This window comes from Argiope bruennichi, chromosome 3, assembly GCF_947563725.1.
Source record: "Argiope bruennichi chromosome 3, qqArgBrue1.1, whole genome shotgun sequence".
Classification (NCBI taxonomy): domain Eukaryota; kingdom Metazoa; phylum Arthropoda; class Arachnida; order Araneae; family Araneidae; genus Argiope; species Argiope bruennichi.
The window spans coordinates 129788748-129815861 of record NC_079153.1 but is presented as its reverse complement, the minus strand read 5'-3'; the positions used below and the strand labels follow the sequence as shown (position 1 = coordinate 129815861).

At 30.8% G+C, this 27114-nt stretch overlaps 1 protein-coding gene across 1 annotated transcript in view; it reads left to right on the top strand.

Moving 5' to 3' along the window:
* The window catches only part of LOC129963147 (neuropeptides capa receptor-like), a 154979-nt gene extending 128812 nt beyond the window's left edge, over positions 1-26167 (top strand). Inside the window, exons 3-5 of the mRNA XM_056077250.1 lie at positions 18688-18822; positions 19879-20210; positions 21314-26167. Of these exons, the coding sequence (XP_055933225.1) occupies positions 18688-18822; positions 19879-20210; positions 21314-21739 (893 nt within the window). The 3' untranslated portion in view covers positions 21740-26167. The remainder of the gene's footprint in view (positions 1-18687; positions 18823-19878; positions 20211-21313) is intronic.
* Positions 26168-27114: the final 947 nt, after the last annotated feature.

Sequence of the window (27114 nt, the reverse complement as noted above, 5' to 3'; positions counted from 1 at the left end):
GCTCATAAATGCTTGCAACAAATTTTTGTTTCCATGGAGATATATACGCAGCTTCAAGCAATAATTCTTCAACAAAAGCGAAGTTGAGTTTATTTGAATAACTGAATTTAGAAAGTTATGATTCCGTCTAGACAGTGGAATTGTTTGAAACTAATCTAATGAAACCTCTGTATTAACAATTTTATATGTAAAATAGAAAAAAAAAATGGTTTTCTCTGTTACTCTTGACAAAAGACTATTATAAAAGTTACGTAAAGACTGAAATCTCTTTCTGTCTATCTATCTTTTGGGTTATATCTGTCTAATTTGATCATATGGAGATATTTGTATGTTTTAATGCTAAACGTAACGGAATTTCAGAGGAATGTAGAAATTGTTATTTTAGATTTAAAATTTTTCATTCTTCAATTAGTTTATTAACATATTAGTTAGGCATTAGTCTTTCAAAAAAAGCAAGTCGTGTAGGACATGTTTTTCAACAATTTAGCTATGATATACTAATGTTACTTTTTTTGAATCAATACGGAAGATGCTTCTGGTTTGATCTCGGCAGTTTGATATGTGGTCAGATAATGAAGTTATCATCTGAACCAGTATACCTTACCACCAAGCTTCCACATCACAAGAACGATATTTGACCCTCGACAGATTAAACCTCCATATATGCTGCATATAACGGTTTTAACGATTTTCGGGACTAGAAGTCTAGGTTTGGTGAAGTTTTGTTTTTAAAAAAATTTAATGTTTAAATTCTGATTCGTCACACAACAATGAGAAGTACAAAAATTTCATTACATCCCCATTGTTCAAAGTATCGTCCGTCAGATGAAAATGTTCTCCTACTGATTTAATGCGAAAATTTAAAGAGTTGCTGCCTCAGATGTCGTTCTCACCATTTACTCATGAATCTGCATTACAATGTCCATAACTAAAGAACCCTTTCTCTGCTTCAAAACGGAATCAGTATATATATATATATATAATCTCCCTCTACCATCGGTAACGCCAGGGAAGTTAGAAAACACCGGCTCTTTTCGTCTGATTCAATATCGAATGCGAAATATCAACTATTATTTTGGCATTTAGGAACTGAGTCAGATTTTTTATTACTTTTAAATTGATTAATTTATCGATGTGTGAATAAATCTAAATATGAATAAATAGTAAAAGTCAATGAGCTGTATATTTGCAATTTTCGTTACTTTATGTTCAAACAAATTCGTTTTGAACATTATAAATAAGTTCATGAATACACAAAGTTTCACTGCAATGAACAAAAAAAAATTAATGATACTATATATTTAGATCTAAAGTGTACTCAAATAATAATTTATTTTATTTCTTAAGCACTCTGCCAATAGGCATAAGTGGCCACGGTGGCCTGGTGGTAAGGTCGCGGAATCGGAGGGTTTCAGGTTTGAGACCCGATTCTACCGAAGAACCGTCATCAAGCAGGTATGGTTCCACGTTGAATCCATCAGGGCCAAACGCCCTCCTGGTGCTGTGGTGTGGTAGTTTGGAAACTGAGGTGTCAGCTCAGGTGTCGCCCTCGTCATCTGACCGGGGTTCAAAATTACGCGGTCCGTTCCAAAATAGCTCTAGTGTTGCTTGAAGGTGGGATGTTCATATAATTAAACTAAACTAGACCAATGTGCATAAGATATTTTACTACAAACGACTTTCGTCAGTTAATCTGTGACAATCGCATACGAAACATTGTTATAAAATAACAGCCCATTGCGAAGACACGTTTTCTAGAGTTAATAAAATAACTAACTTAATATGTTCGCTTCAATAACGCGCAAGATAAAATCAAGAACTTATTAAGGCATCGCTTGTGTCTAAAATGATATACAACCCTCAATTGAATAAATTCCAAATAAAATGAACTTAATATTTTTTTCTTTTGTTTGATAAAAATATCAATATAGCAAACATTCATGCTTAGTAATAGTAAAAGATGACTATAAATGTTATAAAAAAATATCCAAGTTATAAAAGAAAGTCGTCGTACATAATACTTGAACAAAACTTTAAAAAAATGTTTTTCTAAATACATAGTTATAAAAAACAAAAACTCTGACAACCACATTTTTTAAAAAAATGAATGCATGCATTCTTTTTACGACATTAAAAAATGAGCGTTCTATCCTTTTTTAACTTTTAAACCGTTAAGAATTAAATTGCTTTCATTCATTTTCCTTCATGGTTTAATTTTTCTTTTCTCAAGCAGTCCGCTGAAAAGGCAAATATTTGTTCTGGCAGTGCCATTCACGAACAAGTGATTATTTAATTACTTTGCCGAATAGTGGTTGCGTGTGGTCTTCCAATTTATTTGAAAGCTGGAAGAAATGAGTTGTACTTGACTGTTATAAACTTGAAGACAACGCTCAAATAAACATTATTCAGTTGTCTGAACAAATGCTTTAGTATTCTTTAAAAAATATATAACTTAATTTAATTTTTTTTCATTTAACTGCAACTCTTTTCAACGGCTTAGTTTTTTATTTGAATGCGCTTACTTGTCTCTTCTAACAATAAAGATTTTTATGGGTATTTACAGCTATTACTAATAATAATAATAGTGTGTGTCGGTCTGTGTTCTTTATAGGGCAGACTACCTAACCTTGAGCTACTTGAATGAGTACTTTGGACAATTGTTTTAAAAACTAATTAGAATTTTACTTAAATGAATTGCATTTTGAAATCCAATAATGTTGTATACCACATTCTTGAACGTTTGATGGACCGCAGAATTCGATAGATCAATATTTTATTCAGATCGAATGTTTTGTTCAGCCACAAGAATGACTGTAGAAAACTCAGTAATGAGATATACATAGATTGCTATCAGAAAAGGGTAAACGCCACATTGAACACGCGGTCCGAAATTGTTCCAGAATGTTAAAAAGATTTTAAATATTCATTTTCTTGTCTTATTTCGTTTTAAAATATTATATACAGTACCGCTGATGATTCTTTTTAAAGAAAATAAAATTTTAAGACTTCCTGTAAACTATTGCCAGATACCATTTTGTCCAATAATTTTCCTATAATGGCCTTTTTAATGGAATTTCATTACAGAGACCTTGTACTTTTAAATTGCTTTTTTTCTTTCTTTTTTGCATTTGTTGTTGTATATTTGCATGGTGTTTATCCAGAATTAATAGCATTATGAGGTCGTGCGGAATGACTCGATTAGAGTAATTCGCATGCACAATGAGCAGAATAGGTATAAACATGGACACAAATCAAATTTGATATCTGCACAATTTTATACTTGAAAATATTTTCTTAGAAAAATCACGAATACTAGCTTTGCATAAGAGATTTAATTGGAATTGAGCACAATCCGCATTCCCGACAGGACCATTTGATCACCAAAGGTGATTAGAAGTTATTAAAATATATTCCTCACGAAACTGTGCCATGTTATAAGCATATCTCTTTATCCGGCATTCCGTTTTATTCGTCATTCGTTGTGAATAAGTAACGAATCATCAACTGAAACATTGCTTTGCAGTGTTCATTATCATTTGAAGGGGATTTATTTTAACGGTTGCAGGAATTCAAGGTCAATTGCAGCTGAGTGACATCCGAGAATCAATACAATTATTGGTGCTGAAGACTAAGCTGATAAATTCACAGTAGCAAATGCCGACGTTAAAATTCCATTAATTTTCTGTGCATATTTCTGTAATTAATGAGACGTTTATTCGTATGTCTTAAACAGAAGTTTTATTTACGGTGCATAAAAGAAAAAGATAAGTGTTTCAGTGATCGAGGTTGAAAGCTATTTATACATTTTAACTACTTGCACTTGAAACACGTGCCACGCACTTCTAGATGTTTTTGTCACAGAATCGACAACGACTTGCTACACACGTCAGCAAGCAATTGCTACAGAAATAAAAATGATTTTCGCCATTCGACGACTCGGATAGTTTGCCGAAACACAGTTTACAGGAGCACAGTCTTAGGTAAAATTTAATTCATGTAGGAGATATAAATATTTTTCAGATTCTTATAAGGTACCGGAAACTTTGTGTGGTCTCGCTGCGAGTTACGGTGGATTGTTTTGGCTCGCTCACCCGGGAATTCTTGTCATCGCAAGTGGTTAAAAATGACTCGTATGAATGGATTATGTAAGCAGTCTTGAAATGCATTGAACACCAAATAAAAAGCTTGGATTCTGGACAAGATCGTTTGCATCGGAGGCGTAAATAGTTGTTTAAGCATCAATTCGCATTAAAGCATTTTGATACAAACTTTAAAAGGGAACTATTTTGTATTTAGGAATTTATTTTTATGCCATGTTACTTTCTCATAAATAATTAGATTATTTTGATATTCTGCTGTAATAATAAAAAAAATTAAAGGTGTTCTAGACAAATTTACGCTTTTGTTCCCGGTTGCATACGCAAATGCAGTCATTTCATTTATCCAGGGATACAATTACAATCAAATCTCGCTTAGCAATCACCTCATATAATGAGTAATTCGGATAGCGAGTAAAACAAAATGTAAAAAATTGACTTGCAGAATGAATGGTTAGGAAACACCTTGAAGTCATTTGCTGGATTGGCTTGTATCAGTATGTGGTCAACACTTATTTAAAGATAACCCTTATATCTCCGTGGAAGAAGTTTTGTTCGGATACCATTGTCGAACACGACTCCGAGAGGTTTGAGCAAGTGCTTGTGAAAACGAGATTCTGTCTTTGGCCACTACTATGAAGGCAGCAACGACATCAATAAGCTGATTGAAAAATATAGCGAGTAAAACCTAAGAATTTATGGAGCTGCATTCTGTGTCACAGCCAAATACTGGAGAGGACATTTGGTCAAGTGAGAAAAAAAATAATAATAAACTCAACCGAGCAATAACCTCATATAATAAGGGAGATGCTGAAAGCTCGGGAAATAATTACTTCTTATGTTGAGAAGCGTCATCCTGATAAGGCAGTAGCTGTGCGCTATAAATTCATTTAACGATAATACCCCTTTCACCAAATTTTGGAACTTTGCCAAAAAGAAATGTCTTTAGGCAATGTTTGCAAAAAATATGCGTTATAAATAATAAATTATATTATTATAAATTTGTTTACATTAGAATGCATTATGCTACTTTGCATGGATTACTACGGAAAAAACTGCTTTGTTTAACGAGTGTTTTGTATTACAAGCAAGATTCGGGAGCAAATTATTCTCGTAAAATGAGATCCCACTGCAATAAAAAAGAAAACGTTAACTGGGTGTAATCAATAATTATAAATAACTACGTTGCGCTTTGATCATTCAATCCCTGAACAATAAAAATTGTACAAGAAATGTTAATCCACACTGAATTCTCCGTTGGCGGAACCGAAGGAAGGAGCGTCGATTATGAATTGGCTATAAATATTAAATAATAAATCTTTCAGCTCTCTAACAAATGTTTTCACTAAGTAACGAGTGTTTCTTTTCAGTGTCATTATTCATTATTTATGGCTTTAAGTAAGCAACTATTATCTCTCATATATTTGATTCAAAAGTATCCTGAAAGAGATACCGTTTTACATTATTTCTTTCAAAAACGTGTCTTACATGTGAAAAAAAAAGAAGTATTTCAGTAATCATGTTAAAAACAGAGCATGATATTAGTACAAAATAATCGACAAGAGTGTTTTTCTATCGACTTTTTCGTATACAGCCATTCAAAAAAGTATTGGCACACTCAGCTTGAATAACTACAAAGCTGTTTATAAAACTATTTATCACATTAAAATAAAAAATAAAATGTATCAAGAAATATTTTAACATTTGGTGTATAGTTTGTAGCTATATATAGATCTAGCTTTTTAAAGATAATTCAAAGGCAAATAGGATTCAAAAAAATATTGGGCCCCTTTGGAATGAGAAATTCAAGAAATACATAGCGCATCAATAGAATTGATTTTACTATCACAATTTTAGACTATAATTTTAAACATAAAATTTACAATAGATGAGATTAGTTATAGGAAAAATAGCGGAAGCAAAGATATATCGGTTGATGTGCGAAATCTTGTAATAAGTCATTGGAAAAATGGAAAATCAGTTCGTTGTATAGGACATGTCTTGCAATTGAGTAAGTTTATTTTTTTCACATTATTCACAGGTTCAATAAAACAAATAGTGTTCAAAACAAGCAAAAATCAGGACGTCCAAGGACATTTAATGAACGTGAAAAGGTGGATTGTGAAATAAGTTCACTTTAAATCAGAAACTAGAGTAGTAAAATTGACTCTGCAGTGCAAAAGTAAGTTTGGAAAATCTGTAAATCCTGAAACTGTCAAAGATGTTTTCTTAAAACATAAATATCACGGAAGAGTACCTAAAATAAAGCCCTACATCAACAAAGCAAATCGATAAGCTAGGCTGGCATTTTCTAAAATATTTGTAAAGCAGAAAAAAGAATTTTGGGAAAATGTAATTTTTAATGATGAAAACAAATATAGCATATTCGAATCGGATGGCAAGCAAAACGTTTGGCGGAAACCAAATACAGCTATGCGTGTCAAAAATTTACGACCAACTGTCAAATATGGAGGTGGCAATCAAATAGTCTGGGATTGTATGACAAGCACTGGTGTCGGGAACTTACATTTTATTGGTTGTACAATGAATAAACATGTCTATCCTTGCATTCTCAAGCGAAATTTAAACCAAAGTACGAGCTAGCTGGGAATCTCAAGACATTTTAAATTGTACCAAGATAATGACCCCAATCATAAAAGACCCATTACTGATATTTGCAAGTAATGGGTCCTCTACCACTGCCCTAGTGTTATTAAGATTCCTTCTCAAAGTCCAGAATTTAATCTCATTGAGCATGTGTAGGATTATTTGCAGCAAAAACTATATGAACATCAAATTTCTAAAAAACAGGAATTAAGAAAACATTTGGTCGAAGTGAGGGCCAAAATCGATGGATCATTTTGCAAAAAATTGGTCCAACCCATGCCAAATAAATTACGAAAAGTTATAAAAAGCAAAGGTGGCCCATCAAGATGTTAACTTTTAAGTTTGCATTGTTTTTCTTTATTTATCGGGAAGTGTCCCAATACTTTTTTGAGTACGCTTTTTTTATTTGATTTCTTTTATTTTCAATTATAACCATAATTGCATTAATATGAGAGTTTTGTTTGAGTTATTATGATTTGTATATATCAAAATAATATTTATTTCTTTGTTTTGATTTCATTTGTAATTTGTAATAAAAATCTATGAACTTGTGGGGTGTCCCAATACTTTTAGACAGACTGTATATGCACGATATGACGAAATGTTTTGTGCTTATTTTCGCAGTATACTAAGAAAATTCAAGCACATATTTTGAACCTCCTTTCGTTAAAATTTTATATAAATATGGGACTGTAAAAATTAAACAGAATTTATGCAGGAAAAATCTACCATAAAGACCAGTTTTAAAATTATAAATCAGTAGATTTTATCCAATAATTTATTTTCCGAATAAAAATTTTATAGAATTTCAAATATATTTCATTTATTTTGTACTAATCGCTTTTGGCGACCAGCTGGTTCACCGGGAATATTATTCATATTTAATTTTATTTAAATAGCATTCGATGTGGCAGTGAAATATCTATATTTAGCAAATGTCAATATTCTCCGGTGAATGCCAGCAGTTATGTAATCGCCATTCTGGTGAATGTTAGCAATTACCGGATGTGAGTGTCGACACTCAGCTGAGAGTTTTGACATTTTTTTTTTAATTCCTTCTTTCACAATAAGATATACATAACTTCATGTTTATGATTCCGCGAAATTATCAGGCATGAAAGCAACGAATCTTTACATTGTCTTACATGCGCTTTGTTTTTGTGTACATGAACTTTTCAAATGGAGATCAATCCCGTGACATCACAGCACTGATAAAAACAGAAATGTTAGGTTCATCTAACTTCTAATGTCACGGTATTGTACCTTCAGTTTTTTTTTTTTATTATTATTTGTCTCGTAAACTACACAAACATTAAACAAATGCCTTCTTTTTTTAGTTTTCAACGATGAAAGAAAATCACACACTCAGATATTTTATAAAAAAAACAATGAAAGTATTTTGAATTTCAGGATAGCAAAGTAATCCATTGTTGGACATTGTAAAATAATCTATTGTTGAATTGTCAAAAAAATAGTATTTTTAAAAAAAATTGCCGGAATTCTAAGAAAATTCGCACGATTATTAAATTGATATAATTTAAAAGATGATTTTTTTACGTTTTTAAACGATGTAAAGCCAGCTTCCTGGCCTAGGGATAGCGCGTCTTCCCCGTGATCTAAGCGTTCCGTGTTCGTGTCCTGGTTCGGGCATGGTTGTCCTCTTCCTTGTGTTCTCTCTGTGAGGTGCGTGAATGAGCCCCTCTGTAAAAAGGGGTTGTGCAAGCGAGTGTGTGTGTGTGCGCTATCTTGATTTGAGCTAGAAGACAGACTTCTGCCCTCGGGTGCTGAGGGGTCTTACCCTCAGAAGCAACTGCGCAAAATTTGGCTTAAAATAGTCACACGGCAAAAAAAGAAAAAAAAAAGATGTAAAATCCATTCCTGTGCTGTAATATTTTTGCAAGTTATCGTGGAAAATTGCCAAAATTCAACTTGTAATTAATTAAAATTTCTAAAAAGCTTTTAAGGTGTCCATTTCCATTCTGCAAGGTTATTTGTGTGACGAATTTGGCAGTAAAAGTCCAAGAGATCTGGCCTGTACGGCGCCAACACAGATATTCATCTTTATTCTTAGTAGAAATAAATAAAATTAGAAATCGAACTAGATCTTTATCAACAAATTAAAAGAAAAAAAACTCCTTTAAAGTATCTAAGAATAATAAAATTATCTAAAAAACTTTTATAAAAGATATTTAATGCTAAAAAAATAATTTTTTAACTAACCAAAACCATTCAGTAACATGTTGATACTTTTAAAAATGGAAATTTTGATTGAAATTATAATATATTTTAATTTTTATGAATATTTAGGAATTTTCTTTCATGTAATGTGGTTAGTTTCTTATTTTATTATTTCTAAAGTCAAATTTTTTACTTTTCTTACTTCCATATTTGTTTTAATTTCCAGATTAAATAAGTATATATATTATCCATTTTAATTCATTAACAGTTTACTTTTTTTTACATTTTTTATTGTGGTAATATTTTCTACTTTTTGACATTTAATGTATTTCTTCCCAAAAAAATCATTATAATTAATATTAAAACTTTTAATATATTTTTCTCCATTACACTTTCAGACGATGCTTCTCATAAAAAAAACTATTTATCCAAAATTAATCGAATAACTGAAAAGTAAATTATGAAAACTAAAAAATTAGCAAAGCTAAAAATAGAAATATTTCAGAACTCTTACATTTCTGCTTTGAATTAAAAATCTATAATAAAATTTAATTTTTATTCACATGAAATTGATTAACATGAAAATAGTTGTATTACATAAAAGTGTATAAAAATTATATCAGATTGGGGACAAAAAATAAAAAGAATCGTAAATTTATTCCATCGGTGATACCGCTATAAAGATAATAAAGCGACCCATGAGATCGCTTTACCCTCTCTCTCTTAATATACAATAAAATAAATCCCAAGGAAATGATAAATTTCAGTTGTCAAAATAAATCCCAGATCACAAATTTGATTTCTGAGAAAATTGCGATGGAATTAAAATATTTATCTTTAATGCGGCTAGTATTTATTATTCGTGCCTTCATTTAACCCAGCCGCTTGACGCTAATCCCATGTGCACCGTCCCGTCATTAAGTGGCGAAAATGCTGTCAATCATCATTTGCTCTCATTACTTAGACCAACATAAACTCCGGCTACAATTAAATTGCGGACAATCACGCAAATGCAGCTGAGAACCAATTCCGAAGTAGCATTTCTAAATGTACCTGTTTTCTTTCCAAATTTCTTATTTACTTCCATATTTATAAGCACATCAAAGGCGGATTTCCGAATAGGCAGCTGCCTCAGACCGGTGGACGAAACGAGGACAACTGGCATATCGATTTAAAATGTTTTTTGCTTATATAAAATATAATAATAAAATTAAATTATAAAATATTATAATTTGTTTATACATTGAATTACTAAAATCATTAATGGAATTATAAAAAATTACTTTTTATGTTGTATTGGAGTTATAACTATTCATTATTCATTCCATTTCAAAAGTTTCTTCAGATAATAATTTTTACCGTTACATTTGTTTGCAATTTATTATTTTTTATATTCTTTCATGGTAATTAGATGCTTATATTTGAATGTAAAGAAATCATTACTAATAATTATAAAGATGTTTTTACTTTCTTGGATACGAAGTATAGAAACAACATGTTTTAACAAAAACCCTTTAGGAATCTCGTAATAAAACCACAAAAGGGAAAAAAAACTGTCACTTTGCTCTTGTATCGCAATATCTTTTTTTGTCATCGCTTCTTCCTTGTGCAAAATATGCTTCGAAGAAGTCATGTTCGTGAACACATGAATCGAGAAAAGGGCAAGTTCGCTTCAAAATGATTTTTATCCGAAATTCTGCACGTATTTATAAATATGGCGATTGATAATTATGACTCTTTGATTGAGTTATATTTTTTATTGTCTAATTAAATGACAATTCTGGTTTCGAGAATATCCTGTCCTAATGATTCAGCTAAAAATCCATAAGATATTTGAGCTATTTGAGGATTTTATATCGAATTATAACATTTCAGAATGATTTAATATCAGTTTAAAAGTCTGAGAAGCGATAATTTGATGACTGTATGATTAACTTATTAAGGCATTAAACTTTTCGTTGCATTTCGTCCATCATATATTGTGTACATACACACACAGAGGGCAGACAGGTGGGTGATTCATTCCATTCAAAATTTGATTCATACCCGCAATTTTGGCGCAAACACCAGAAGCAAAATGTGAACCTTCTATCTTGTTACTCTTTTGAATTTTTTCCAAAAGCTACTAAAATTCCAAAAATGAACTTTTCTAATGAAGGTCTAAGATCAAAATATAGGTGTCGCATTTTTTTAACAATTGCAATACTTTTCTTTCTTTGTGAGAAATAAATAAGTAAATAAAAACCTAACGTTGCATTATTCCAAAATTCATGACTGCATTTTCTTACAGACTTTAACGTAACGGATTAGAACGGATTTCGCTTTGAAAGATAAATAATGTGTTTTTGATAACAAATCCGAAATTCATGAAACGATAGTTGGTTCCGAATTGCATAACTGCTCCGACTACATACGAAAGTGTCTCTTTTTTAATTCTTATTCCCCCTAAAAGCAGTGGCGGATTTCCAACTAGGCAGACTAGTCTGCTGACAAGAACCGCAAGAAAGTCGATAAAAAAATCCTTATTTTCTTAGTTGCCAAATTAAAATGTTTGTAAAGAATACAAATTCTGAGTGTGTGCGTACGTGTGTGTGAGTGTGTGTGTGTGTGTGTGTGTGTGTGTGTCTGCAGTACGCAGCATGAAAACAGCTCTTATTAATTATTGCCGAATGGCAACAATCAAATGTAAATAAACCATCGAACGAATTTCAGACTTCTTTATTAACCATTTTTATAGCTGCATTGATTCAACGCGTCGCGTGGCTAATCAATGGAGTTGCAAAATATTATTAGTGATGTTCGGGAGAGGGCTCGCCAATAAGTCTATTCCATCATAGGAAAGAAGAGATAAAAGAAATCAATAGGCTTCAAACAGAAAGTTCAATCGAGCGCAAAAATGGACTTCACCGTTGCCAAATGGCAATAGTTATGATTTCAAGCGAATATTGATGTTCATATCTTCCAAAACAATTATTTTACAAAAAGAAGCCTTTGTATTATCTTAAGGTATCTGTCTACCTAGGGAGACAGAATTTTTGAAAAATCTTTCTAAAGAGCTATTTCAGTTCATTTTCTGGATCAATGTGATTACAAATAATGAAAAACGTTGATTAGGAAATTCTGTGTCAATTGAGATTCTGTAAAATGTGTCAATTTGGATAAAAAATAGGGAAAATGGCAACAAAAAGCAAAACACCCTACAAAAAATTCTATTGCACATATTCCAATTATTTTTATACACAACATACTTACAGCTATAGTGAAGGGAATGAACTAGAATCTAAGAAATATGAGCATTTTCAAAACGTTATAACTATCCAAGTATTTCTGTATCAAAAATTTCACAAAATTCATTGTTGAAAATTACATTATGCAGCTCTAAAAGAAAAACTAGTCAGTTCAAAGTTACATCCCTAGTTCATTTTCTTTGGAACACTTAAGGTAACATATATGCAAAATTTCAAGGTAATATATTAATAAGTTTATAAGATATGTTTTTCGTATGAAATTTTTTACAAAATCCAAGTTTTTCAAAAAATTCATTTAAAGTTTTCATTTGTCTTGTACCAAAAATGCTTTGTAAACAGAAACAATGTTCAAAAGCAGAAGTAATTGTCAATCCTTTTAGCATAAAAACTACTCAAAACGTATTCTAATTCACATAGTTTGCTGATAGAACATATTATGAAATAGATTATAATTCAGGGAAGCATGTATTTGATAAAATGTTGGAAAACATCCGATTTCCGGTTTCCTTTTCAGCTACAGTGGTTTATAAAACATCACATATCAACCCCCCCCCCGGCACCACCCCCATATTTCAAGATTGCACGACATTCATTCACTTTGTACAAAATATCATCGAGTCAAACACCCGGAAAAATATTATCATGTTAAGTTAATGCAATGAAATTTACAAGAACGTGTCCAATTATACTTGATAAAAAAGTTAAAATTGCCCTGTATAACCATCATTCTCGGTTTAAAAATATAATCTTCATTTTATGTTACATTTTTTTACTTCATACAATTTAAACAATTTCTTTAACTTTTATTTGCATCTTTATACATAATACTAACCGCCACCTGATAGTATATGTTTATGTATATGTAAGAAAAAGCAAAATACATATAATTTTACTTCGTACAGTTTTTGAATTCCTATATTAAACTCCTTAGGACGTTTTAGAACTCTCAATACTTATTTTAATAGTAATTAATTAATTTGTAGATTTTGGATAAACAAATACTTATCAAAAATTAGTAGCGCCATTTGTCATCCACATGTAAATTCTACATGGAGCTTCTCCTCCAGTACATTCTTAATTTTTTCCCCCGACTTTAATAAAAAAAATTAACATCAATAACATAAATCATTTCTGAATATGAATTGCAAAAGGAATAGGAGTATATATTATCATTATTTCTATCGATATTGTTGCTTTTATTTTACCCTACAAATTTTAAAAAGGTAACTTTAAAATTTTGCATTGATTAAAATAGAATTAAATTTAAAAATAAACTAGAAAACTAAACATTGGCTTCATTTAGCGGCGTTGTAAGTTTATTTTAAAGGTGATTACATAAAAAATAACTCACCCGTGCGATTGTACCCGCAAATAAAGTTTGGAGTCAACAAAACAAGCATGAAGTCGAAGGTATTCTTACGAAGAATTAAACAACAGCTGATGCTGTTGCCAACTACAAAATTACAACTATCCTGTAAGATTGGCTCGATGCCAACTTGAGAAAAACAAACATGCACAAATTTACCATTTAACTTTTTGATACAACGTGCAAATCGACTTACTTTCTTGTGTACTAAATGCATAAAGAAAAAGTATAGTTATCCTCAAAAAGTTTGAGTTGGAGACTTTAAGGAATCTCCATGTTTCAAACATCTCTGAGTTCCAAACACACATTTTTAGAATTATGTCTGTCTGTCTGTTGTTTTTCTATCTATTTATGAACATGGCTTTGTGCTAACAGGATGAAATATAACTCATGGACTTCACATCACATTTGTACATTTCATTTCATTTCAAACGTAAGTCTGTCTGTCCGAGTACAAGTGAACGTGATAAATATAAAACATTAAGACTTGAGTGGATAAAATTTGGTTCAAAGTTTTAAAATCTAAAGTGTAGATTTTTATCAAATTTTGAGGCAAATCTTTAAAAAAAAAATTACCGCCTGTCGGTTTGTATATTCTCATGCATGTAAATACAATAAATTAAAACGACAATGTTTTAAATAAATGAAATTTATTGATCTTCTGGATGCAATTTAGTTCTATGAGACATTTTAGTTTCAATGGGTCAATCAAAAGCGTCTAAAATACACGTTCGATGATCGGAAATGCTTGTTTATTAATCGAATGCCCATAATTCGCGACAAACTGCCAAAGAGTGATATTTTATAACTATTGTTCGCTAGTGCCATGCAGTTAATACACAAGTGATGCTTTCATTTACTATACAGCGAATCATACAATTCTTATGTCGAGATGGTGAAAATAAAATTTCTGAACACTCTTGGATTTTGGTCTTGCCTAAGGTCCATAACTTTAGTGAAAGGGGAGGAGGTAGAATATTTTTATTAGAAAGTATGCAAGAAAGTTATGGGTAGACCATTCGCACTGGATCCCCCCTCTTTTAAATATCTAGCACATATATTTTAAATATTTAACTAAACAGAATCGTCATTATTTTTAGCATCATCTTCAGAATACTTTTATGTAACATTTAATTAGATAACTTTGCGTTAGAAACGTAACGGAACCGAGAGTTCATACTCATCAGTGCTTCAATGTAATGAGGAAAATCTTATTTAAGAAAGTTTAGGAGTGCATAAAGAGGTGGCGGTGATGTAGTGGTTGAATCTCAGCTTCGAATAAGAAGACTACTATAGGTTCGAGACCCGATTCCATCCGGGATCTGGTGTATAAATGTGTACGCTAAATCGATATCAATCAAAACTCCTTTGGTGGTGTAGTGTAAAAATCGGACGAGTAATATCAGTTCGAATATCACTCTCATTATCTGTTTATGCATCGAAATAACGAGATTTATCCGAAAACTGTTTTCATGTAGTTTAAAAATAGGATATTTGTTCCATTTAATTTTTAAAAATTGCAATAAAACGGATTAATGTAATTTTGCATTATCTTGAGAAACATTATTTCACTATCTCAATAAATGACTTTCGGTGATGAAAATGTATCAGAATACTTTTTGTGTTGCATTTTGCAATATTAACTTTGAACAAAACAGTTATTCATTACTATATTACAGTAATTTTTGCCATTTTAGTAAGTTTTGATTAATATATTGATTAATAAAATAACATGCTACCTTTTTTGCTCTTAAATTTCTTTTTGTTAATTAAATTTCAATTAAACTGTAACTTTTTTTTTCATTAAGTGAATAGATCAAAACATTTCAAAATGGATTTTTTTTAAATTATTTTTTTCTTTTTTTTCCTTTACAAAGATTTTTAGTGTGGAGTTAAATGACAAGACATATCTCAAAAGCACAATTGAAACCCAGATTAGATATTTAGTTTTGTTTTAAAATAATCAGTGAAAAGCTATAGGGGTTATTGATTTGTTCTGCATTAAGACTTGTACAAATACGGGTCAAACTCAAAGATCTATACAGACGGAAGTAATTTAAGTTTATATGTACTTTATGAAATAAATAAAAAGAACTTTCTAATTTTACTTTTTCGTATGCGAAAAATAACAAAGAGAAAATATTATAACCGTCAAAAGCTCCCAACGTCAAAACTTCACACTTAAAACCTCTTCTAAACTGTGGGGGAAAAGCACTAAATAATTTTAAAACTATGCCTGCTTATTTGCGAATATAGTTACTTAAATTCGGAATTAGTATGATTACTAATTATTATAGATTTACATCAAATTTTCAATGAAATTTGCAACAAAAAGTTTTCTGTCAATAACTACATTTTTAAGTGAATATGATAATTCTAAAATGCAACGAGCTATATAGATGAACTTTGGCATACACTCTCCAGAATTCCATATGTGCATCAAATTTTGGACCAAATCCATCCATCTATTTGTTCGTTTTTTTGTGCCTGAATAAAATAAGTAAAAACAACCTATCGAGTCCAACAGCTCAATAAATGATATTTAATTTGTAATTATTGAAAGGATATTCTAAATATGCGTCCAATTTTAAAAGAAAACAAGATTTTAAAAGTACTTTTTGAACTTGTTTATTTGATTTCCTTCAGAGGTTTTATAAAAGAGCAGTATACACAATAATAGAGGGGAAAGTAAAAAAGACTGAAAATATTTCCGATTTTGATAGAAACGTTATCTTGTTTCTAATAGTTCGAAAGACAATATGCAGAAAAATGAACATATTGCTATTTTCTTCATGAAATTAACTGATTTTTAGCACTATCAAGTACTTTTCTTTCTGCAGGCTCCTTGCATGTAGTATTTACTTAAGAAAATGAAGCATAAGATTCATTGAATTAGATGACAGATTTTAATGGAACATAAGCCATATTTGATCCATGCTGCTGCAAAATAACATTTAAGATGGATGAAGTAATCGTTGTTATGGATCTTACATTAGACATTTGCTTTCAAAAGTGTAAATAATTGCACACATCGATAAGTACTTCGCAACATACGATTCATTTTAAACTCGAACCATCCAGTGTTTCCCAAATTGTATTGCAAATATTTGAAAAGTACAAGTGTCCACAACTTTTCAATTACGCTTTGACATTCGTATAGCGCTACTTTTGTATTTAATTCTCTCGTTTAAAGATACTATTTGCTAATAGAAGGTGATTTTGCATATAGAACGAAGAAACAAGAAAGCTTTAATTTTAAATATTTTTAATATGTAAACTTGATTTCAAATTTATATTTATGGTTTTGACTTTTTTTCTGCTTTTATCTTTTTCGTATGCGAAATAACCAATTAGAAAGTAGTGTGGATGTCAAAAAATCTCGAACTCCAGCCTAATTCACAATTTTCCATGTTTTAGGCCACCCTGAATCTGAAAAATTCTCTTTTTGGAATTATGCATGTCTATATCTATGAACACGAAAATGCTTTACGATAGACAGATTAAATTTTGTATATGACTTTTACATCAAATTTTGATATCTCTATCGAATTTTGAGTGAAATCCATTCAGACGAAGTTTGTGTGTCCGACTGTCCGAATATAAGTTAACGCGATAATTAGAAAACAAAGAAAAACTAAATAGATAAAATATGATAAATAGATATTGGTCTGGCTTAAAATCCAGATTCCATTTGATAAAATAACGACGGACCAGTGTTGCCTTTTTTTTAATTATTTATTGACATCACACAAGACTACACAAAACATTAATATAAATGACAGTAAATTTGTTATTGTTGGTTTCGATTCATACTTTAGCACCGTGATTACCCACGTCCGTTATTGCCGCAATCCTGACGGCGTCTCCCCGGGTTTCCCCTTGTTTACACTCGTGATCACATGACCGGTTGGGAGCACGCATGCGCCAACAGATATAACGTCTAAAATGTTGATATGTACCAAATTTGGAACCAAATCCGTCAAGGTATTTACTGCCTGTCGTTCATCTTTACACAAGCATAAATCAAAAACGAAATGACTTAAATGAGTGAAATTTAGTATGTGGGATTGTTAAAGTCGCATACTCAAGGCGCTCAAAATGTGTATTCGATTTTCTTTTCTAAATTACGAATCACAATACACTCTTTTGTGATATTCTGAAAATAGAACTCTGAGCACTCGTGGCGTTCTCCTCCACAGTTTTTATGCTGGAAGAAGGAGGATGTCATCTTTATTATGGAATATGTGAGAAAGCTTCTAGGAGACAAGTCCATCTGATTGTGCTTTTCAGTAATCGCATGTATCCAAGTAAACAGCCAAATCCAACAAGAGTAAGACCAACAACATCAGTCGGTTTATATTTTAAGAACCATATAAACGCGGTAACTCAAAGGCGCAATGACTTAAATATATCCAATTTGGTATGTGATTTCGTAACTACAAGTGTAGTTTTGTGTCAAATTTTGGATTCACTCGGTATGGAAAAAACGCATCTAAAACAAAAATTTGATATTTGGTTCTATTTTTCTCAAACGATTAAAACAAACATCTGACCCAAAACGACACTTGTATTCTCAAATTAAAGTACCAAATTTGATATATTTGTCACTGTGCTTTTCAACTATCGCGTTTACATAATTCTGAAAAAAAAAAAAAAAAAGATCGACAGATGTTCAACCTCTTGGTGGATTTAGCACAAAATATAATAGTTATTTAGTCTATAGTTGCTAAATCTGTATACAGAATATTTTATTTGTCTAGTTCTCTTCATTTTATAGTTTTCATCTTAATTAATATTCGAACTGCCGGACAGGCAGACTTCCTCTCAACGAACTTTGCTAAAAATTTGATAGAAATCTGCAAATTTGGTGTAAAGACTATATGCCAAATTTCATCCATCCAGTTCAAAGGGTTTTTGAGTTATCTTTGTCACAGACAGACAGATATTTTCCAAATTGCGTTTTTCAGAGAGTTTTAAAATGTGAAAATTCGTCAAAATCTCGAGTTCGAATTCCTTGACGATTACAGTGATTTCTTTATGCTTCGTATACGAGGAAGTAAAAATGATTTACGCAAAGCACTTCCTTTCAAAGAATAATCGAATAACTGGTCATTTGTATTTGTATTAGTTGAACTTTTTTGTATTGTGCCAGTAAAGAAGTGTTTACTCATGTACTGTTTTATTTTTCCAGCCGCTGTCGTAATTGCTTTCTTCGTGTGCTGGGCTCCATTCCACGCCCAAAGGCTTCTCTTTCTGTACGTCACTCTCTACGGAGAATGGACGGACACGTTAAAGCACATCAACCAAAATCTTTTCACATTAGCAGGTAACATTTCATCTTAATTAGAGTTATTACTTCTCAAGTAAATTTGGAAAAAAACAAGTGAAAAAAACGTAGCAGACATAGTTCTATTTCTTTTTTCTACATTGATTTGTAAACAAAAGATGCATTCACTTAATAGCAGTTTTTCTTCAGTGACGTATAATTAATTTTTGTTTTGAAAACTATCAACAACAAAAAGATAGAAATTTAGAGAGAGAGAGAGAGAGAGAGAGCAAGGAAGGAAAGAAAGTATAAAAACTCAGAAATTCATTCTGTGGTACTCTCTTCGTTTGATTAGGCAAACTATTTGTCTTTAGCCCTTTAATGATACCTCAGATGGTCTTGGGGATTTAAATAATTTTCACTGAAAGACGGATTAGGATAATTGATCGGTTTTGATAGAAATGCAAAGAAAAATGAAATGCTAAGCTAAATTGGACAGCTGATTATCCCATTAGATAACTCACGTTCCGCTGTCTGCTAAAGTGGAAAGAAATTTAAATTTATTCATAAAAAATGTAAGCAAAAAAGCTGCAAATTAGTTAATCAAGCATCACAAAGACAGATTTATCGCTTCCAATAATGAAAAGTAAACAAAATCATACAGATTGCCTTTTGCTTCCTAATAATATAAACATTAACGAGTGACCTATCCATTACTGTACACAAAGAGACAAATATTTCAATTTTTTTTCTTCTCATAGTTATAGTTAATTTTAAAGTTAAACAAGTGTACAAAATATGTTAGTTTTACGGTTTTACAGTTAAACAGTGACAACTCTTGACAGAAAAGATAGCTTTATCGTTAAATTCAGTTTAAAAAAACCCTGTTAAAAGTAATTGATATATTTTAAAAGAATTTCAACACCAACATTCTACATTTAAAATGAAAGTGGTTTTATGTCATGATACTATAGCTCTAAGACAAGAGAAATACTTCATCCATTGGCCAATGCGATCGCTCGTATCTTTTTATATGAGTTCAACTTGGGCTGTGGTTGACCATTGCAAAATTTCTGAAATTATAATAACAGACTGATGTGACTTTTCTGCCTACAGGTTGTTTTTACTACTTCAATTCCACCATCAACCCCATTTTGTACAGCGTGATGTCGAACCGATTTCGCGTCGCATTCCGTGAGAAGCTGTGCGCCGGTCCCCCCTCCCTTTGGTGCATCTGCTGTTGCTGTTTCTGCTGCGTGAAGGACTTCGAGAAGCGCAGTCAGCAGACGCCTATTTTCTGCAGGAACTCCAACTCCCACAGCTCGGTCAGATCCTGCGTCAGCTACCACAAAACGGGACTCATCACCAACAACAACAGGCCGAGGACTCTGGCCGTGGACTACAACCAGAAGCTGGGGGTCACTCTCTCCTGCGTGCACAGAGATCAGGTAAAATTACTCTTCTTCCCAATCTAATCTAATCGTAAGACGTTGCTGCATATGCCATCCAATTAACACAGAAATATTGCTAAAAATTCGTTGTGTGGCTAGGAATAGTTAAATTGGGAGATCAAGCTACTTCCCTTTTGGCACAAAGTACCGTATAATGTTCCCTCGATATTTTGAATGCCATAACATATCGTGAAGATATGAAGCAATATTATGGGATATCTTGTGCTATTAGAATGAATATTCATTTATCAGAAAATATGATTTTGTTCAAAAACAGAACTTAATTACATATTACTGATCTGAATAATTTAATTCCTCGTTCAGAAGCATCTTTGTTGTTTCAAATAACCTAATTCGATGTTTAATGTTTTAAAATGGTCGTTTAATATATGGTATCCTAAAAGATTTACACACTTTGAATGATTTTTATGTTCACATTTAATACACTCATATTAATTAATATAAAATTTTGTAATTTATCAGAAGTGTTAAAAGTATAAGCTGTTATTGTCTAGATATGTTTGATTAAGGAATTGTAAATGGTATTAAGCATACGAGTTGAAGTTTAGACAACTGTGAATGCTATTAATGCCATTAGTATCAATATTGTTAATTCTGACCGATAAACATTATGTTTCCATTGTCCTCATGGCTCGAATTCAATGTTTCTTTTTCACCCTATTCACAATCTTATGATAATTCCATCAAGACAAATAAATACAAGTATATTAATTTATGTGGGTCATATTATTTTGCTCTTATTATTGATTTTTCACATAATAGTTATTCATTTTATGCACATATTTTGGACAATCCAAGCAAATTATCGGAAATTTTATATAGAAATAAATGAAATAAGCAATTGCGTTAAAAAATAACGCCACGATTTAACACTTCAACTAAAGTAAGTTTTTTTTTTAATTACAAAGTAATCTACAATGCACAATAAAATATTTCAAAATTTCTTTTGTGAAAAAAAAATTACCATTTCTAGCATTGATTATTAATATCTTAACTGAAAAAGACATTGACATTCTTTCGAAAGAGCTTCACAGTGAAGAACATGTTAATATAATAATAAGCTTTACGTTTTTCTTTAGGTATGGACTCCCACTGGTTCGAATCGCAAATATGGACCGACTCTGACAATATCACCACCAGTATCATCTCTCCAACAGGAATCTAGTCATAGCCACAGGTCATCGTCTTCTGATACTCACAGGAAAAACTGCCCAGAAACCAGTTCTTCCAGTAGAGAAGAAGAAGATGAAATGCGAGAAGAAGATGAAGAATCAAACTTGGAAGAAGAATTGGACAAAGCTCTGAGACCTGAACTGGAGAAACTAGAAGAAAAGGAAAGAGCAGCTGATTGCATCAATTGCACCAACTGCAGTCTCCTATTTCCACCAAAACCAAAGGCAGTAGCTGGTTGCTATGAAACTACTGATAAAACTTCGACAACAGAGCTATCGCAGTCAGAACCATTGGAAAAAGTACCCTTGGAAGTCGTTGAATCGCTTGTTTGAACGACTTGATAATGGTGCACTATCGTGTATTCGACTATGAGAAACACATGATAATTACTAAAGAACAAGTTCTGGTGTATAATTATAAAATATTTAGTTGTTTTTCAAGAAAATCAACTAAATTCATGTTTGTTTCTTAAAGGCCAAAAATTCAAGTACAAAACTTCTGAAAATTTGATGAACGAAGAACATTCTTTAAGTTAATTCTTTAAGAATGTATGCGAAAGAATGCGTGTCGTAGAGTTCGTCAAAAATAGACAGGTGATATCAGAGTCATTTGATATCATTTAAAATGTTAAAAAAAAGTCATTTTGAAATGTGATTTAGTTTATGAGATTATGTTTCATGTACAAATATGGACACTATGTTTATATGTTCATCAATCATTTATTTTCATTAACATTTATTATGAACAAGTAAACATAACATATTTATCCAAATATAAAAATGTTATGATTAAAGGTTCATAATATTTCATTTTCAGATTGTTAATTAATAACATCATGAACCACGACTAGGGATTGCAATACCGGACCAAAATTTCAATACCGGTATTCGGTATTTTTTAGATCTTAATACCGGGATACCGGTTTTAATACCGGTATTAGAAATTTTAGAAAAAGAAAGAAAACGCAGGTGTTTCTTTGTTTTATTTGCCAGTTTTATAAGAGAGTGTAAATATCACAAAAATAATATGTAACTTATAAATTATAACAGTATATAAAGAATCACAAAAAAGTAAAGGAAAATCTTATTTATTTCAATCACCAAAAAAGTGTAAATATCACTATTTAGTCTGTGGTACTATTACACATTTTTGAAATGTGATCTTAAAAAACATAATGCATCAATTGTACTGCCTTTAAGTCTGAAAAGTAATTTTGTGTGAAAATTACCAGCTGTCGAAAACGCTCTTTCGGCATCTACGCTAGTTGGTGGTACTGTTAGCAATGCGCGATATACTTTTTCCAAGTATTTATCTCTAAATCCCTCATTTTCAAATAAATCAATTTCTCGTCAGATAGCTTTGAATATAGCTAATTTCTGTATTGTATTTTGATTCGTTGAATTTTTTTTTATTTATCTCTAATTCTTATTTTTGCTCAAGAGACAATTCCTTTTCACTATCGACATTAGTGTCATCATAATCTTCGATAACTGAACCGAATTCTTCTGAATAAGGATAGGTTTGTGGATAAAAAAATTGTATTGATTATTTTCTTTTCTTTTTCATTTTTATTTTTAAAATCATTATAATTATGTAAATACCATAAAACATTTTCTATTTCGGTATGCCTTTCTTCTGCGCGATTTTTCAATGTAATATGTAATTCTTCAGATAGTGATGTGTGCTGTTCTTTCATGACTGCAACATGAAATTTATTGTTGCATTAGCTGTTAATAAATTAAAATGTCTCCGACATAATGCCTCTATAGTCAGTTTTATTGGAAGTAAAGCTGATATAGTTCTGGATATTAAGTCGAATTCACTATCTGAAAAATTAGTTTACAGGTTTAAGTCGATTATTGCTTTTTGGATTGGATTTCTAAATTTCAAAAATCGTTCCATCATTAGGAGTAAACTGTTCCAACGTGTCTTAGAATCTATTATTAACATATATTGTGTTTTATTTTCAGTTAGTATATATTTTTGTAATATGGCATTTTTTGTAAGGGAACGTTTAAATATCTTAATAATTTTTCGAACTTCATAAATTATAGGAAGCAATTCTTGATGGGTCAGTATTTCATCTTCATTAGCAATATCTTCTTCAACAATTACATTGTCAATATCACTCTCACTCTTACTGTCTTCAATGTCGGAATCCGAAGTTTCTATATCCACAGCATTTAAATTCTTCTGTTATTTCTTTATTTATTTTTTTGGTATAATACATCTATTACTCCTAATTGAATTCCATGAGCATAGCACAATTGCTGATTTGCAGCAATCAACTTTCCAACTTTTTTCATAACTGTTGCTCCATTAGTCGTTATGGATACAATATCTTCTTTGAGGGACAATCCATGTTTCGCTAATTTAGATTTAAGCCATTAATTAATTAATTAATTTCGCCCGTTAGGGAGACATTAAAAACAAAAATGTATACTATTTTGCTATGTTGGCGATCCCTGAACATATAGTGGAGACAATTTTAAAAATTTCTAGTAAATACCGAAAAACCGGTATTTAAACTTGTGAATACCGGTATTACAAAATTGTAAAATGGCTCAAAATACCGGTATTCGGTATCCCGGTATACCGGTATTGCAATCCCTAACCACGACATAAGAATATTTCAAAAGTTTAATTATTTCATTTTAGATCGTGACGATTAAAATGTTACTTTGTAATATTTTAATATTCATTAAAAAATTCCAACTAAATTTGTTTATAAAAATTATTTCTAAAAAATAGTGATATCGTAATTAAATTGCCTATCTTAGGCCTCAAAAAAAAATTTGTCTGGCAACAAAAATAATTAAAAAATGCATTTTTTTTATAATTATATTTGCTATTCAAAAATATTAATATTTCCGACAGTATAACGTTAATATAAATAAAAATTAAAAATATTTTTTAAATGTATCATATTTTAGAAGACAAAAAAATCTTAGAAAAGATCACCCATTATAAAATTTTCTGGTTAAACAAATAACAATGATTCTATAACCGAGGAATTCATATTTTCTTTCTCTTGTTGTCAAGAGTTAATTCATAAATCCGAAAACAATTTTGTTACAGTTATTAACAGTATTTTATGTTTGATGATTAATTCTAACGTATCAGTTCCTTTTACAACTGTTTATAGTGAAAAATGTTTTAACGTTTGTTTGAATATACTTTCTTCTCTCTAACCAATAAATAAATCTATGAAAGGAAGAATTGTATTCCTGGAGAAAAGGCACAGATACAGTCAAATCCCGATTAATCAAAAAGTAAAACTGCATAATTTTGACCTATCTTAGTGATATAAAAATAGGGGTAAAGACAGTTAATCTGCTTTCTAATAACAAGGCAAAGAAATAATTAAAATATTTTTGAAGGGAAATGTTTGAATTAAACAAGTAAAAACAAAACAAAAAAATAATGAGTAGAAATGAGAACAATTAGTTCAATGCGTAGTTAACAACAAATTGAGCTAATCCATCATCATATTAATTCCTTCGAAACATGCACATAAAAAAGTAAATTTCTGCATCTTTGATGTTGTGAAAAGATTATTCCTAATGTAGTTAGTGCCTTAAAGGAAGTTTTATTAAAGATACTCACGAAAAAGGTAATTCACTTTAATAAATAAAACACCAAGCTTAAAAAATAATTTTTTTTTTTAGAAAAAAGAAAAATTTATAACAATTTAGCTTATTATTTCTTACTTCTGAGATTGCAATCTTAACTTTTAAATTAGAAAATTTTCAAGTATTCAATAAAAACTTTTTCTTGATCGGTTAACAAAATACAAGCAATTTAATATTAAAAAAATAAAGAAAGAATTTAGTTAATAATTCGGTGACAAACAATAACGATTTAAATTCTATAATTACAAAATTATTGCCACAAATATTATAAATAATATAAAAACTTCACGGATCTCTTAATTGGAGAAAAAAGTATTCATTCAAAAAACTGATAAAAATATGATTAGGAATTTTTTTTAAATTTTCATATATTATAAAAATCGTTTTGGTAAGTTGAATATTTTTCAAAGAAAATCAACCGCAAACCTCGAAATTCCGCACCCTTTTTAGTTAATTAGTAATAAAACTGGAATTTTGTAAATACAATCGTTTCGAATTTCATAAACACAAAATATTATTATCCAAATTATATCTTTCCAATTTTGATGGCTCTTGTTTGACTTCTGCCTTACAAAAAGCCAGTAGAAATCAGTACATCCTTTTTCTTATCACTTAGAAATGTGAAAAATGAGAATGCTTAAAAATTATGAAAAGTGGATCACTGAAAAAAAATCATGTCTTCATTTTTAAACTGGACAAACATTATCAAACAACTACTTATTCCTGTTTAATTCAATAATGTCTATTCGGGGTTTGACTGTAATGCCGGGTTTATACTCGGCCACTTATAAGATGGCCGCATGTGCAGAAAGGGACTGATTTATGTTTGCCACAATTTCATAAGACAGATTCAGGCAATCCATGCTTAGCTATAAATTGCCGTATTGGCGTCCCTGAATTTTTCACTGCATATCGTAATAAAATGATGGATATTTACACAAAGAACCATGGTAAAATAAAAAAAAGGTCAACATACCTAAATTTGGAAAACTATAGGAAAAAAAGGAAAATAAAATGGAGGGAAAAAAACTCACATCAAAAAGAAGAAAATGAAAAAAAAAAAAAAATGTCGGAATTAATTCATAAATTGATAAATTTTCAATTTTTTAAGCAAAAAAAAACAAAAAAAAAAAAAAAAAAAAAAAAAAAACCGCCAAATTCTACAAACGCATACACAGTGAGGGAAAAAAGATACAATACAGCGGCATATTGTTGTCCCTTAGGGATAATTACTTGCCATCGACGGAACACCATTTTTCAGCCTTTCAACGAATGCGCTGCCTACTAGCCATCTTATAACTGGCCGAGTGTAACCTCGGCATATATCTAAGTAACATAAAAACATTCATGAATTTTAATATACAAAGTTAAGACTTGTAATCGGAAGTATTCATCTGTCTTGCTAAAGCTTTTCTAAAGTAACATGACATTGTAAAAAGCAAAGTAGATGCTTTTCAACCTTTTCTGGTAGACAAAGAAAAGCAGATATTTGTAAATAATTTTCTTTTGAATAAGAAGGGGTATTAACAATAGAAGCTTTCCAGTTACTTGTGACGTCAAAAGTCGCTGTTCATTTGAATCTGTAGCTGAACAGATAGAAACTATTTGTGCGTCTGCAATGATAAAAAAAAAAATGTCGCTTTCGATTTCAGAACTTTTGATCTAGTCTTTATAGTATGTAGTCTCTAAATGGAAAAAGTGCATATTGATATCTTACTATATGATAAGAATTTATTTTTTATAGTATCATTGTTTCGGTGGAGATGCTTACCATTACTTTAAATGCTTCTACTACTTTTAATAACTTTCATGGAACTTGACAAATTGTTGGAATCCGCATTACGATATTTTAAAAAATCGTTGAAAGAAAAAAGAAAACGAAAACGAATTGCAGAAAGATTTCTTTTGAACCTTAACAAAAAACTAGATTCCAAAATTTAACAGCGCGCCATGTAGAATCTGGTAGCAATCTTAACTGCCCCTCCCCCGTCTGCTTAAGTAACCTAGAGCCTGTTCCAAAACTCGAAAAAATGTTGAAACGATATGTTATAAATAGTTTCAATATGTTAATAAAA